The sequence below is a fragment of the Bidens hawaiensis genome, unplaced genomic scaffold, assembly GCF_021521415.1.
Source record: "Bidens hawaiensis isolate Kalapana, Puna unplaced genomic scaffold, B.hawaiensis_p1.1 tig00043130_1, whole genome shotgun sequence".
NCBI classification, from domain to species: domain Eukaryota; kingdom Viridiplantae; phylum Streptophyta; class Magnoliopsida; order Asterales; family Asteraceae; genus Bidens; species Bidens hawaiensis.
This window is the reverse complement of record NW_027497665.1, coordinates 27,600-44,140: the sequence shown is the minus strand read 5'-3', so window position 1 is coordinate 44,140 and position 16,541 is coordinate 27,600. Positions and strand designations below refer to the sequence as shown.

Sequence of the window (16,541 nt, the reverse complement as noted above, 5' to 3'; positions counted from 1 at the left end):
CATATCATAATTGTCACGTGTAGATGCTCTAATTTGTGTGCGTGCATATAATGTATATATGTGTGAACCCTCGGATGGGCAAAAATAAAATTGCACTAATTTTGACGTTATTTTACTAATCTCATGAAAATAACGTTAAAAGTTGCGGAAGGTTAATCAGGCATCATGTGGTGGCGTTGATAGCCGAAAGACAAGGGTACATGCACCAATTAGCCGGTGTCCCGATGATTGAGTGCTATGTGCCTTATGTCCAAGGCTTGATGCAAAACTACTATCGAGCCGGGGGTCTCACCGGAAGCAGCCTCTCTATCCCTATGAGATAGAGGTAAGGCTGTCTACATCTTACCCTCCTCAGACCCTACCATACATTGCTATTGGTGGGATATACTGAGTACGATGATGATGATCATCATCATAACTGTCACGTGTAGTAAAAAAAACAAATAGTACTTCCACTCACTTTAAGAAGACTGTACATTATTATTATTCTGTACAAAACAAAACCACCTATCTTTTCAAGAAACACTATCTCAATTCACAAAGACTAACCATAAGAGGAAAAACAAAAACAGAATCAACGAATAAATGAATGCAAAAGGACCTAAACCATACTCTACAAACAAGTACATGTACCAGAGTTAAGACGTGTATTTTATGTTCAAATGAGACGCGGGTCCCGCACCGTCATGGAGCGCCTTCACGAGTTCAACGAATTTGAATAAACCGTTTTCACTGAACCACCTCAGTTTCCAAGTCACAGCTACACCCCGGTTGTTGAGTGATCCGTTTTCGGGTTTTCGGGATAGGTTTAACCGGGAGAGCTCTGATGTAACAGAGTTGAGCGTTAATGTCACACAAAAGCTCTCTTTCGTGTCTATAACCTGAAAAAAGAAGGATGTTAATTTGGTTTTGTGAGCAGTAAGACAATGGGCCAACTAATAGATCGATTATGATAAGAGGTGGTAATTTTGACCCGTTTACTTATTTTGCAGGGACAATATGGATTTTGGATTGTGTTTGATCTCAAATTTGGTGGATTAAAAGGTGAGATTAGAGAGTAATGGGCCAAACAGATTTTTTAGTCAGCCCACATTGATTTTTAACTTTTAACACATATAACCTCCTACATCAACTATATTCAAGGAATTAGATTATTATTGTAGTTAGGGGTGTTCATCGGGTAGGTTTTCAGGTTATTCGGACTATTCAAATTGGGTTATTCGAACATGAATTTTTTTTAACCGAATTCAAGTTCGCACCGAAATAAAAAATCGATTCGAATTCAGGTCGGATTCGGATTGATTCAATTAAAACAATAAATGAGAAAAAGGTTTAAAATAAAATAATATATATAATTGAAAAACTTGGGTATTTATTTATTTAAAAAATGTAAAAAGTATATTATTCATATATAATTTGAATATTTGGGTCGAACTGGTTTGAGAGTCAAAGAGTTGAATACGATTCGGAAACCAAATCAAGAATTCGATTCTGATAAGAGTCCCAATTTGAATACTCAACACCCGACCCCGAACTCGATTCATTATCCAAATCCGGGGCGGATCGAGTTTCGGGTTTTCCGGAGTCTGATTTAAATAACAAAAACCCCTAATTGTAGTAAACTGGTAATGCTATTGTCCTGATCATGATTAGTGCATTAATTCCTTAGGAAATACGAAAAATGGAGAAAAAAATGATTGCATATCAACCCAACCCAGTTTAGCCCGTTTCCGTTTTAACCCAGACCCGTTTTGACCCGTTACCCAACCCACCCATCTCGCCCCTCAAGTCAATACTACAGTATATGCTACCATGGCCGTTTATTTCCAGCTCGTTATTTATTGCAAGTAAAAGACATTTTGTATTGAACATAAAAGATCAATGTTGATCATCAAAATCAGGCTATATTTTGCACATGAATGTAAAATAGACCATGTAAATCAGGTGAAGGTTTACCATTTCCAAAGCATTGACAATAGAGCAGCATGTATCAAGGGAGAAGTATGGGGTATATGTGTCTTGTGAATCAAAGCCGAACTGAGAGACATCCTCAATGCACACAATCATATGCCCTCCAAGAACAAACAATGATCTTGAAAACCATTGGTTATCTGATACAGGAAAGCGACCTTTAAAGTAATGCCTTTTTCATAATATACAAGGTATAAGACTAACTAAAAGTATAGGAGCATAAAAGTCTGAAACACTAATTTAAGTTTTGTAATAATGATCAAATCCCAACTTTTGACCTTTTATCCAACCCACCCATATTGCCACCTAATACTCTTATATAAATGTTATGATTTCTGCAAAAGATAAAAGACACATGCATGAATGTATTACTCATTTAATCTTTCTATGAATCTAGAATAATGAGTAACAAGAGTCCACAAAACTAAAAAAAATACCTTCAGAATTACTTTTCCAAAATAGCACCATTGAATACTGAAGGATGTTTGTTTTTGATCCACCACATACGTCTCTCTCAAACAAAGCAACCTGGATCTTATCCAAACTGACATACAGATACAAAGCCATCATTAGCAGGTGTTTTGAATTTAATTTGATTTTTGAAACTGTTTTATCTCATTCTAATCACTTGTTAAAAATTTGATTTACACTTTCAGTTTCTGATAATCTAATTAGCTAGGGGTCAAATAAGCACTATTCTTAACAGCGCATTTTTTTATTACAACTGAATATCTGATTTAGGTTATTCACTATCATATAATTGCTATCAAAATGCACATCCAACACCCAGTAAGAAAAAAAAAAGTTTTCAGTTTCATTAAAGTTCGTAATCACCTTATAAGAGGAAACCCTTTCTTCTTGGCATTCGCATGAGAGACTTCCAATATTGATACAAGCATCCTTGATTTCTCTATGCTTCTAGTTATAAACATATATCTTGCCCCTCGTTTAGTGGACACCCTATGACATCAATAATGGTAAGATCAAAATCTACATATAGGACAAAAAAGGTGACACAATAAGTTAACGTTTCATCAAGTAAGCAAAAGCTGTTGTCTTTCTTTATATGTAAACTAGGTTGAAAAAAGTAAACAAGGTTAGAAACCCGTGTATTACCCAGATTGAAAAAAGAAAATATTTTAAATAATTAGCAATAAAGATTCAGGAACAATAAGACGATATTTTGAGATGAGATATGATTGAGATTATGATAGAACCCAGAAAACGTACTATTTAATTTATTGAAATAATAACATAGTTGGCCCGATTCGAGAGGGGCTAATCTCCAATTTAACCAATTCGAGATGGTAAGTCTCCAAATACAAGATAAACTTGATAATAAAAAATAAACAAGATATGAAGAAAGATATGACCCTAGGCCTATTTATTCTAAATAAGTGTTCGAAACTTTCCCATAAATTTAGCCCTTGACCTTGACTCCCCTAATCAAGCCTTTGACTATGACCTCTTGACTTTGACTCTCCATTGAATACTTATCAATACTTCCCGCCCGGTTAAACGACTTGTCCTCAAGTTGGAAAGAAGGAAATTGACTGTTAGTTGTATTTAGTTATAATTAGGGTTTTAGCCCATATAGTTGACTAAAGCCCATGGGCCTTTTATGGGTTGATAGCTAGGGTTTATTTGTGTATAAATAGATGTAGTTGTTTATGTGTTTCTCACACCTTCAAGTAATAAACATTACTTTCACTACAACCATCTTCTTTACATGGTATCAGAGCTACGGCTCTCGATCCAAACCCTAGCCGCGATCTGACCGGAACCCGAGTCTGACCAGCCGTCACCAGCAGCCTTCAGATCTGAAACAAGCCCCTGCCTTTGTTATTCTGTCCTGTCACGAAATCTTTTTTTTTTTTTTCGACCGTGAAAGTACTGTTCACCGACGAGCACTGTTCACGTTGGAATCACTGTTCACCCGGAGTACTGTTCATCGCCCGGAAATCACTGTTCACGCGGAAATCACTGTTCACGCCGGAAATCACTGTTCACGCCGGAAATTACTGTTCGTTTGCCGGAATTTCTGTTCACTGCCGGAAAGTTACTGTTCGCTGCCGGGATTAACTGTTCACGACGATTAACTGTTTACGCCGGAATCTGTTCCCGCCCTCCACCCGCACTTGTCACTGTTCACAGTCAATTTTCAGTTTCGTGTATCACTATGGGCGAAAATACATACATGTATACATTTACAAAAGAGAAGCATGATCTTATTCAACGGTTTCTTACCTCCCAGTTGCCTCATCCTCAAACCAGCTCGGCACATTCAGGTAAACCTTCTAGCCTTGACTTATCATGGGTGATTGATTCTGGAGCCACACATCACATGACTGGGAATCGGGGTATTTTTTCTAGTCTTCAAAATGTTTCCCATGCACCGGTACGTCTTGCCGATGGATCTTCATGTCCCGTTCTCGGCATAGGATCCATCAGTAACTCGGAAAACCTAAAACTGTCTTCTATCCTATTTGTTCCTAAATTTCCTACCAGTCTTTGTTCAGTGAGTCAGATTACCAAACAAAACAACTGTTCCGTGACCTTTTACCCAACTCACTGCGTTTTTCATGAACTAGGAACAAACCGGGTAATTGGTACTGGTTTTGAATCAGGAGGTCTCTATCGTATATCCCCGTTTTCGCATCCTGTAGCAAACTTATGTGATTCCGCTGTCAGGGAGGCTCACTGTCGGTTAGGTCATCCCTCTACAGCGGTTCTGAGGCAAATGCGACCAGATTTACCACTTTCGTCTTTTAATTTTCATTGTGAGTCGTGTCAACTTGGTAAACATACCAGGCGTCCCTATCCCCCTAGGGTGCCCAATCGAGTCAGTTCTTGTTTTGAACTGTTGCATTCTGATGTATGGGGTCCTTGCCCTATCAAATCTACGTTGGGTTTTGAATATTTTATTACCTTTATTGATGACTATTCTCGCACTACTTGGGTTTATTTGTTGAAATCTCGTAGTGAGGTATTTTCCATATTTCGAGAATTTAATGCTTATGTTCAAAACCAATTTAACAACACCATTAAAACTTTTCGATCTGATAATGCTAAAGAATATTTTTCCACCGACTTTTCTTCATACTTAAAACCAACGGCATTATTCATGAATCATCGTGTGCTTATACATCTCAACAAAATGGTGTGTCCGAACGCAAAAATCGTCACATATTGGATGTTGCTCGCACAATCATGATCCAATCACGTGTTCCTCATCGTTTTTGGGGAGATGCCGTTCTCACTGCAACATATCTGATTAACCGCATGCCCTCAACCGTTCTTCATGGTAAAACACCGTTTTCTGTACTATTTCCCAACGATGATCCATTTCCTCTCGCACCTAAAGTATTTGGTTGCGTCGCCTATGTTCATGACCATAGTCCAAAAACCATCAAACTTGATCCCCGAGCCATTCGTTGTGTCTTTCTTGGTTACTCACGGGTTCAAAAAGGGTATCGATGCTATAGCCCATCACTTCACCGATACTTTACCAGTGCCGATGTCACTTTTCACGAGTCTCCTTACTTTCTCGAGTGTTCCACTCCTGTTTCTGACCCGTTTCCCGACCTCGATATACCCACATCTCCCTTCATCCCCACCATTCCTGTGTCAATTCCTTCTACCGATCCAATCTCTACTGATTCTGACCCACCGACAGAATCTCCGCCACTGCTTTTCACATATGCTAGGCGGGGTAGGGGTCAAACATCAGCGACTCTTGATTAACACCCTGGCCACGACCCCGAAATACCCTCCGATACTCCGTCTACATCTGAGCAATCCACACCTCTCACTAATACATCCTTACCCGATCCAACAACCTCTGTTACACCCGTTTATGATCCTCCTGGTGCCCCACTTCCCGATATACCTATTTCCTTTCGCAAGGAACCCCGGAAATGTAGGACTATGTTGCCTACACCCACCTATCTCCTGAATCTCATGCGTACACTACCCTTGATTCCTACCCGACTCCCAAGAATGTGACGAGAGCTCTCGCTCACCTAGGATGGAGACAGGCTATGGAAGATGAAATTCGGGCTCTAAAGTCCAATCATACATGGGATCTTGAAACACTTCCTAAAGGGAAGCGTATTGTTGGTTGTCGTTGGGTGTTTACAGTTAAACTACACCCGGATGGCTCTTTACACCGCTTAAAGGCTCGGTTGGTTGCAAAAGGGTATTCTCAGGCATATGGCATTGATTACGATGAAACCTTCTCTCCGGTTGCTAAAATGCCATCTGTCCGTATTTGTATCGCTCTTGCTGCCATTAATCATTGGCCGCTCCATCAGCTTGATGTCAAGAACGCCTTTCTTAATGGTGTTCTTGAGGAGGTATATATGGAGCAGCCCCCAGGGTTCGTTGTTGAGGAGGAGGCCTCGAAAGTTTGCAGACTACGTCGTTCTCTATATGGTCTTAAACAGTCTCCCAGGGCATGGTTTGGTCGATTCTCTAGTGTTATGGGACAGTTTGGGATGACTCGGAGTGCCTACGATAACTCTGTCTTCTTTAGACACAAGAAAGGAAAGAGGATTATCGTAGTTGTTTATGTGGATGACATTATAATCACAGGTGATGACGAGGTCGGGATTATCGAACTCAAGCAGTTTCTTCAGTCTCAGTTTCAGGTCAGCGACTTAGGTCGATTGAGGTATTTCCTTGGCATAGAAGTATCCCGCTCTCCACAAGGAATACTTCTCTCCCAACGAAAGTATGTTCTTGATATGTTAACTGAATGTGGCTTACTGGGTTGTAAACCTGTTGATACCCCAATGCTTCCTACAAAGAAACTCCTCCCAAAGGAAGGAGATCCAATGAAAGATCCTGAGCGATACAGACGGTTGGTTGGTAAACTTAATTATTTAACCGTCACACGACCGGATATCTCCTTTACTGTCAGTGTTCTGAGCCAATTTATGGCTACACCATACACCGGTCACTGGGATGCTGCCATTCGTGTCTTAAGATATCTTAAGACCTCACCTGGCTTGGGTATATTATACTCCGATCAGGGTCATTGTCGTGTAGGTGCCTTCACAGAAGGAGATGGTCGGATATCAGGGTTCTCAGATGCAGATTGGGCAGGTTGTCCGATTTCTCGACGATCTACCACTGGATATTGTGTGTTTGTTGGAGGAAATCTTGTATCATGGAAGAGTAAGAAGCAACACACGGTTTCCCGGTCGAGTGCCGAATCGGAATATAGAGCCATGGCAGATGTAACATCAGAGATGACATGGGTTCGTCGTCTTCTCAGAGAGCTCGGGGTTGTTTCTAATGACTTGATGAGGTTATACTGTGATAGTCAGTCAGCCATTCACATAGCCAAGAATCAAGTATTTCATGAGAGGACAAAACATATTGAGGTCGACTGCCACCTTATCAGAGATCGAGTAGTAGGCACACAAACTGATCCTCCTTCCATTCAACCAGTTCATGTGAAGACAAATTTTCAGCTAGCAGACATTCTAACTAAACCGCTCCGAAAAGCTCAGATAGATTTTATTTGTAACAAGTTAGGCATGATTAACATCTATGCTCCAACTTGAGGAGGAGTGTTAGTTGTATTTAGTTATAATTAGGGTTTTAGCCCATATAGTTGACTAAAGCCCATGGGCCTTTTATGGGTTGATAGCTAGGGTTTATTTGTGTATAAATAGATGTAGTTGTTTATGTATTTCTCACACCTTCAAGTAATAAACATTACTTTCACTACAACCATCTTCTTTCTTGACGAACCAATCAATAAGCCACTCAATGGTGGTTGCACCCGCTTCATAGACCCGATTCATTGAACATGGCTGATCATTGTGTCTCCAGCTTGGATTTGGTAGCCAAGCAATAAGCCATTCAATTGTATGCTTATCAGTTACATAGACCCAAGAATAAGCTGAAATGGAATGTTGTCGGAGGTAGATTTCCCAAATCATAGTATCTGGAAGGACCTTAAGTGTGACGAATACCTTTGATGAGGGCCTTGCAATAGATTCGCAAGACATGCCACGAGGAATTGATAAATTGTTTGTAACGGCGTGTAGGCTGATTTCAAGAAAATTGTCCTCGTGATTCTCTAGCTCTTCCTTTGCTGGACAAGTCTAATTTTCTTCTTCTTCTACAGGCTCTAGCATTTTAAATGTTTCTGCTTTACATCAGTGACCCGTACTTGAAGGTGTAAAGGAAACAGGTAAATTGCTATTGGACGTAATGGATAACGATCTAGCAGGAACCCAAGGTGACTCTGCTCTTAACCGGTTCTGTCCCAACTTGGCTTCATATTCTGCAGCAAGTCTGAAAGCATTGTAAACCGTTCGAGGTTTATGAATTCGAACACCAATCTTCAACTCGTCTTTAAGCCCGTTTAGGAACACCCCAAGTAGACAGTGGTCGGGCCAATCTAACACTCGAGCAGACCGTTAGGCGAATTCCAGACTCTACTCGCGAACAGTTCCAGTTTGTTTGATGCTGCATAAATATTCGTCCGGAGTTTGAAATTTTGCAGGGCCAAAACCGCTACCTGATTTTTCTTTTAAAAGGGCGTGTGATTTGAGCACTGCGACATCTTCTTTGAGAGACTCTAGAAATTCAAGTTTAGCAGCGATTGCTGCCAATTGAACATCAATAGACTCTAAATTCGATCCACCTCCATCTGGGTTGTTCCGGGTCGAGGATGCCATTCGATTTCCCGGTAATGGAACCAAATGATAGAACCCAGAAAACGTACTATTTAATTTATTGAAATAATAACATAGTTGGCCCGATTCGAGAGGGGCTAATCTCCAATTTAACCAATTCGAGATGGGTAAGTCTCCAAATACAAGATAAACTTGATAACAAAAAATAAACAAGATATGAAGAAAGATATGACCCTAGGCCTATTTATTCTACTTAAGTGTTCGAAACTTCCCATAAATTTAGCCCTTGACCTTGACTCCCCTAATCAAGCCTTTGACTATGACTTCTTGACTTTGACTCTCCATTGAATACTTATCAGATTACGTACAAGTTACTAACTCATAATTTAATATATCTGAAGTCAGATATCTCACATAAGTTACTATACTTAATTTAATTTAATGTATTTTATATATTGTGTTACATTACTATAAATACGAAGGGGTAAATAAGAGAAGCCGGAAAAAGAATCTTGTGGATAAAGAATTTGTGACACGTGGCGGCTGGTGCAACCAGTTAATTAATAGGTATAAACGACAAGCCTATTTAATATGCTGGAAATAGATACCAAACTCATTTCTCAAAAAAAAATGAGATATATAGTTTGGATCTATTTCAAAACATTAAAATGTTACTTATGACCAAAAAACATTTGTCAAGTAATGTTTGGAGCTACAGGAAGCGAGTCAAATGCTGACATACTCACCTCACTGCCTGAAGTCCTAAGCCTACTAAAACCTCTTTGACATCTTCTGTACCGAAGCAACCTACTAGACTCGGGCTAGATCCTACAAAATGACAACAAAATTATCTTAATAGAAATAAAAAACACTTGCATAAGTAGCATTGTTATTTATAAAAAAAAAGGATTTTTAACCAATTCTGATTTGCATAATGGTCATACCGCAACGAACCTAACCTGACCCATCATGCCGGCCATTGAGAAGCACAACATACAACTTCTGTTCACAGTTAAGCAATAACGCCATTCCACTGTCAGATTAACAAATGAAACTGCAGTTGTTTAATTCATGATACATACAAGAATACAAGATGTTGACATGCATTCAGCCCACCATATAACATCACAGAAAGTAAAATTTATAATGACGGTAAAACATAAAACTTATCCAATGATGAATGTAAGTTGTTAACTCGCATTCAAGATCACTCATAAAATATAGCGAGTGTTAATGAAAACAGTACCTTTTACTGCACCCAGATGGATCCTCAAGCAAACACTTGCAAGACACATATTGCCAGCATGTTTCTTCAATCCCAAAATCTGCAAGATCCACATTAAAGTTCTTTTGGATAAGTTCTTTTGTCATGGGGCCGGCCACGTTATCTTCCAGAAAAATCCCTCCTGCATCAATAGTAAATCCTGTTAATTAGAGGTAGAAAATTGGACGGGTTGGACGGATCATGTAACGGATCAAAAGCAGTAAATTTTTGTATGAATAGAAACATTATGGGTGGTAGTCCTGTAAATTATCCGAACGGGGCTTGTTCGTGTTTGTTCATTCAACTTTAACCAGCAAACACAAAACAATTAAAACACGCATTTTCTTGTGTGTTCGTTTGTTTAGAAGATGAACGTGCCCGTTTATGGCCAATTGTTCATATTCTAAACGAACGGTTTACGAACACAAATGATGAACATAAATGACGAGCATACCCAACACGAGCTAAAAGTAAACTGGCTATCCAAATTATAGTCTAAAACACCATAATCATCACATCAAGCATGTCAAAAATAAACATGTAAATAAACATAAACGAATAAAAAAGTGGATACGTAAATAAACATGCCAAAATTTATTTAAAAATATGAAAATCAAATTGGTTTCAAATTAGTATTAGTAATGAATAAAATTAAGTGGATATGCAAATAAACATAAATGAATTAACAAATATAAACGAACGGAGATAAATGAACGACCGTAAATAAGTAAATAAACAAATGAGACATTTGTTCATGCTTGTTCGTGTAATTAAATGAACAGAAAATTGTGTTCACGTTCGAACGAACATAAACAAACTTCCCGTCGAACGATTCAGCCTCTTTCTAAATAACTAATGAGTCAAATACGATTACAAAAATTATATCATTTCAACAATAATATAATAGATTTATGCATTAAAATACTCCTGGCGATTTCAACCCATTTGAACGTTTCCTTTAAAATTTTTCTGACTTTAGCCGTTTGACCCGTTAGATATAGAAACATAACCAAAATAAAATCATTTATAACAAAATAGGTTGAATTTGTCACCTCTACCGTCAACCAACATCTGGTACTCCCTCATGCTAGCCTCTTGCCAACTTGGCTCGTGTACATCATGTGCACTGCAGTTCAACTTATGTGAACCATTTGTTTCTGTTTGTATCATCTTCTCCTTTAACGATATAACCCTCGGTTTTGTTTTCCGTTTGCCCATTTTCTTCTCTAACCAATTTGCTTCTTGCTTCATGAGACCAACTATTTCACCATCATGCCGACTTCCTTCATAAACATTGCTGCTTAATTGTTCAGAATCCCCATGCTTTACAGAACACGAGTCACTTTCTATAGCCTTCTGTAAATCTTCAGAAGATAAAAACATTAAGCTATCCATACTTCTTGAATGATCAGCAGTTGTTGATTCGTTATGAACATGTGATCCGTTTTCCCCATAATCATCTCCACTATCACTGGTGTAACTATCTGAAGAAGCTATAGAGAATGACTCAGCAGATAGCTGCAGAAATTCTTCCTCTAAATTTTGGCGGCGTTGAAGAATATCTTCTTGATAATGAGGTGGTGATCCTGCATGTACTGAGGGAGAACGTGCTTCAATAATATCATCTACAGTTTCCAAGATTGACATTTCAGGTCCTTCAACTTTGATACCATTGTTAGAACTTGCCCCTTCATCTTTTGGTGGCTGAGTTATTCTAGTAAGATCAACCCTTTTATTATGATTTGAAATAGACCCATCTTCAATTTCATGTAATACAGTATTGACAGACAGATCATCATACGGGTAATAAGATTCTTCACGCTCCATATCATGATCATCATCAAAAGCTTCAGCAAAAGATGATATATATCTTGATTTTTTACCAAAATGTTTTAACCTTCTTTGTTTTCTGGAATCTTTTCCCTTGTTAGGAACTAGGGCTTGTATTTCACTCTTCACATGATCATCAGAAACATGAGCCATCCATCTTTGAAACTCCTCCAGCCATAAAGCGGAATGCTCTTTTTTCATGAACTCGATTTTTTGCATGAAATCAACTATTTCAGCTTCCTTGTTTGAATCAGAAATCTCCTGTTTGTCCCGATCCTCATCATCACAAGTTATAGAATCGTTATCAGAATTTGCATCCGTGCTTGCTGTTTCACTTTCAATACTGGCAACACGAGACAGCTTCCTCTGAAAGTAGGTCAGAAAGTAATCACAGTCAAGCAACTTCCAAATTATGAACTTAAGGGTGTACATGGATTTGCCTTTTGAAATGATTTGAGTTGAAGATGAAATAATCAGTTTTTGAATTTCTGAACAAACTGATTCTACTGACTATCTGATTGTTTAAGAATCAGTTCTGGGGAATGAATTTCATACCAATTACAATAAACTAATTCACAAACAACATACTAAATTTACCTATTTACCCCTTCTTTTAACATAATTTGATAAGACATTTAGTAAAATTCCACCTCACCTTTTCCACAAAAAATGTCTTTTTTACCTATTACTTGCTAATAATCAGGATTTGTCAAACACTCAAACAATTGATTTATCTGATTATTACAATTTCAATCAGCACACGTAAATCCAAAAACCGCATTATTAATTACTAACCGTTCTTGGGTTAACACTCCCCTCTGCTTCAGCATCATCTTTGACTGGTGAATAAAATCCAAAACTAGCTGGTTGCTTATGCCTACTAGCAACAATAATCTGTCTCTTCCAAACCTCTCTAGTTGAGATCTTCTTGTCATCCAATATCAGCTGCAAATTAAAGAAAAGAAAACACAAAATAACATATCGATCACAAAATGGTGAAACTGTGAAAGATATTAGCAATACTATACGTATTTTTTTTCCCAGTTCTTACTTTATCGGGATCAGAGAAGAAGCTATACAATTGTGCTCTGTACCAGTTGGCAGAACATATTGGATTTCCTTCTAACCACAAATTCTGAAGTGATGGAAGACCAGATAGGAGTTCCAACTCTGAAAAGTTGGAAATAATATTGTAGGAAAGATCAAGCCCTTCAAGTGATTTTAGATTCTCTATCCCACGAATGGTAGTAAGAGCATTGTTCCTCAACACTAGTTTCACAATTTGACATGAGACCTGCATACAAGAATAATGCATACAAAAGATAATTTTTACTCATTGGTGCACCCAAGATGTTATTAAGAGAGATCAAGTATTCAAGTATTAGGAAATAAGTAAGAGCATGTTTGGGATTGAGTATGAAAAATGCTTATTGGCTTTTTGATGGTTTCAAAAAGCCAATAAGCCAAAATGTGTTTGGCAATCACAAAAATCCTTTTTATTTTAGCTTTTTGAAAGGTTTAAAAAGCAGTTTTCTAAAAGCCCCAATTCCAGGCTTTTCAAAATGGCTTTTTCAAGCATTTTTCAAACTCAATCCCAAACATGCCCTAAAACAATCAACTTGACCAACTTTATGAACTCAATACTCCCATCAATAAGTCAAAAAAACACAGTGGCTTTATATAACTCTGATAATTGCCTCATTTGATTATTAAAATACAATCATTGTCTATATTAGTAATTAACCAGAATAAAGTGACACTAACTCCAAGAGTTAATTAGTAAAATAGTCAACAGCTGTATCTCCATAAATAAAGTAAGCAACAATAGCATTCCGTCCTAACATTAAGGCAACAATACTAGTTCCATAATGTTGTAACACTATTAAGTAGGGATTATGAGATGGTTTCTGCTTGATTTAATTATTGATCCAGGGATAAACTTAAGCATACTTGGACAGAACTAACTCTCAAAAGTAGGTCATTTAAGAGAGACTGCCGCCTCACAAAAGCAAGCTGATTTTGTATTTTGTTTAACAGTTATTAATTATATGAGTCCTCTAGCATCACATCAATATATAGGGGGGCCAAGCCCGAGCTTACATAGGACAATATGTGCTTAACTATTAAGTTGATTTACAAACACAATAACCAAACACCTGTTGAACTTTGAGTAGTGTTATTCTCCTTGTTACCGGTTCACTTGATCTAGTATGGACTTATGGTTTCAATGGTTAGGGGCCACCTATCATATGCGGATATGCTCCCAAACCAAACCAGTGCAAATTAACTATCTGATTAGAAGTACCAAAAATATGCTTGAAAAGCTTTAGTAATTTGAATCAGGCTTTTGTAATAAAAGTATAAAACTACTCTTAATCACATGCGATTTTCATCTTTGAGGACAAAGTGTGCAAATTACGAAAAAACAAGAGCCTACATAAAACGGAATTTCAATCACCACTATTTTGCACATTCCCATAAGGCCATAACCATCAAGACGACAAGACAAAGACCAACAATTTCAACTTTGTGAATATGATGGATGTCAACTGTAAATACATGTAGCATCTCTGCCACATTTCAAAGCTCAATCAAACTTCTAATCCAAAATTGTTGACAAATTTCCAAAGTGAGTGTTGTAGACAAGAAAAAGTTGTTTAAAGCATAAATATTGTTACTGGGTACCCGTAAATCATGATTTTCGTATACATGAGAGTATGTTTATCCACTTGACTACCATACAAATGTTGTGCATATAGATTGTTAGATAGCCAAGTATCCCAACCCTTTGCTTCAGCCCATATTTAGCATTTGGTTTATCAATATACAACTGTTTCACGTAAATATACAACAACTCAATAATTGCAGAACTTAAAAAATGGCTAATTAGCCTTACCTTACTAAACGATGAAATTGTTCTCAACTGATTAAAACCAAGGTCCAGATGCTTCAACTTGCTACATCTCCATAGATTATCCACTTTAGCAAACTTGTTCCTACTCAAATCAAGGGTTTCAACAACAGGCAGGAGTCTCAAGGAATCATCCATCAAAACCAAGCCATTATAAGCACAAGAAACAAATGATAATCGCTTCCACTGAGGAGAGTCTTCTATCTCAGCAATTCTATTAGCAAACACATGTCGAAGTGCATCCTATTTCACCTCAACAAGAACAGAAACAACATGTAAGTACTATTTCACAATTTTCAACTAGAAGTAAACCTAATCCTATAATAATCAGAAATTTCACATCCTGTTTCCCCTCAACAAGAACATAACAAGTCAAAGTACTATCTCACAATTGTCAACTAGAAGTAGACCTAATCCTATAATAATCAAAAAATCCGCTTTCTATTTCACCTCAACAAGAACAGAAACAATATTTCGAAGTTCAATTTCACAATTCTCAACAAGAAGCAGACCTAATCCTACAATAATCAGAAATTTCTCATCCCATTTCAACGCAACAAGAACAGAAACAACGTGTCAAAAGTACCTTTTCAAAATTCTCAATTAGAAGTAAACGTATTCCTATAATAATCAGAAATTTCGCATCCTAATTCACCTCAACAAAAACAGAACAACAAGTCAAAGTACTATTTCACAATTTTCAACTAGATGTAAACCTAATCCTATAACAATCAGAAAATTCACATCCAATTTCACCTCGACGAGAACAGAACAACATTTTTCGAAGTTCATTATCACAATTCTTAACTAGAAGTAGACCTAATCCTATAACAATCAGAAAATTCACATCCTATTTCACCTCAACAAGAACAGAACAACATTTCAAAGTTCAATTTCACAATTATCAACTATAACCAAACCTAATTTAACAATAAACATAAACTGAGAATCTAAACCAATCATACAGTGGAATCATGACAGATAATCTTCTCCAGCGTATGCCTAAGCTCCAGCAACCCTCTCGCAGCTGACGTGGACAAATCACATCCACGTAGCTCCAAAACCTTCAACCTACCAAACGGCAACAAGCACACCGGCGTCGGATCTCTACACGATCCCGGCGGAAGAACTGAGACGACCTTAACCGCCGTGAGTAAGCGCAAAATCCTCCGTAACTGCTCAAGCGCACGGTGATCACCTAAATCCGAAACGTAGGCGCGAAGATAATCCACCGGAGCTCCGGCGAGTAAGCGCTCAAGCTCCGTCAAGGACTCGAGGCGTGACTGGACGTAGTGAAGACCTACTGGATTTAACTTCAGTACGAGTGTGCCTTCGATTAACGGACCGGCGTGATTCTCGACGAAGTGAACGAGAGATTCCAGGTAACGATCGCCGGTGACGATTGCTGACGTCATGTTGACTTATAGGGGCTTAGTGGCATGGTATGGTTTGTTTTAGAGAGGTGGCGAGTTGTGAGGTGATATCGGAACACGTTACGGTTTCTTCTGATTCTTCATTGAATGTGGTTTTAATTTAATGGATCATGGTGTGAGTTTGGAATTTGGATCTAGATTTATTTGTTTGGTTTATTTGTGAAATGAAAGTTTCAATCATTGATTTTTTATTTTTTTTTTGTTTTATTGTGGGTTTGTGATTCTTAATCAATTCTATTATTAATATGAGTTTTAATTATTTGATAACAACATTTATATGTGTAATCACATTGTATCGGTTATTATATTATTCTAATAAAAAAATTGTTTTTTTTAATACGGTTGACGAAGGTAACACGGGAACAGTAGGCGATCAGAGTAAAGAGACAATATAATAACTGATATAAAGTGTAATGGTTCGATGGGGATATGGTTAAGATTTTTGTCGTTATGACTGACATATCAATTTAAATAATATG

At 37.7% G+C, this 16,541-nt stretch overlaps 1 protein-coding gene across 1 annotated transcript; it reads right to left on the bottom strand.

Moving 5' to 3' along the window:
* Positions 1–432: 432 nt before the first annotated feature.
* On the bottom strand, positions 433–16,207 carry LOC143594143 (uncharacterized). The gene is made up of 12 exons (XM_077073528.1): positions 15,595–16,207; positions 14,615–14,872; positions 12,770–13,012; positions 12,514–12,663; positions 10,941–12,084; positions 9,871–10,030; positions 9,584–9,657; positions 9,371–9,452; positions 2,806–2,931; positions 2,409–2,515; positions 1,957–2,111; positions 433–881 (listed from the first exon to the last, which is right to left on the bottom strand). The coding sequence occupies exons 1-12, from the start codon at positions 16,042–16,044 to the stop codon at positions 639–641; spliced, it is 3,192 nt and encodes a 1,063-aa protein (XP_076929643.1). The 5' UTR covers positions 16,045–16,207; the 3' UTR covers positions 433–638.
* Between the last annotated feature and the right edge of the window lie 334 nt (positions 16,208–16,541).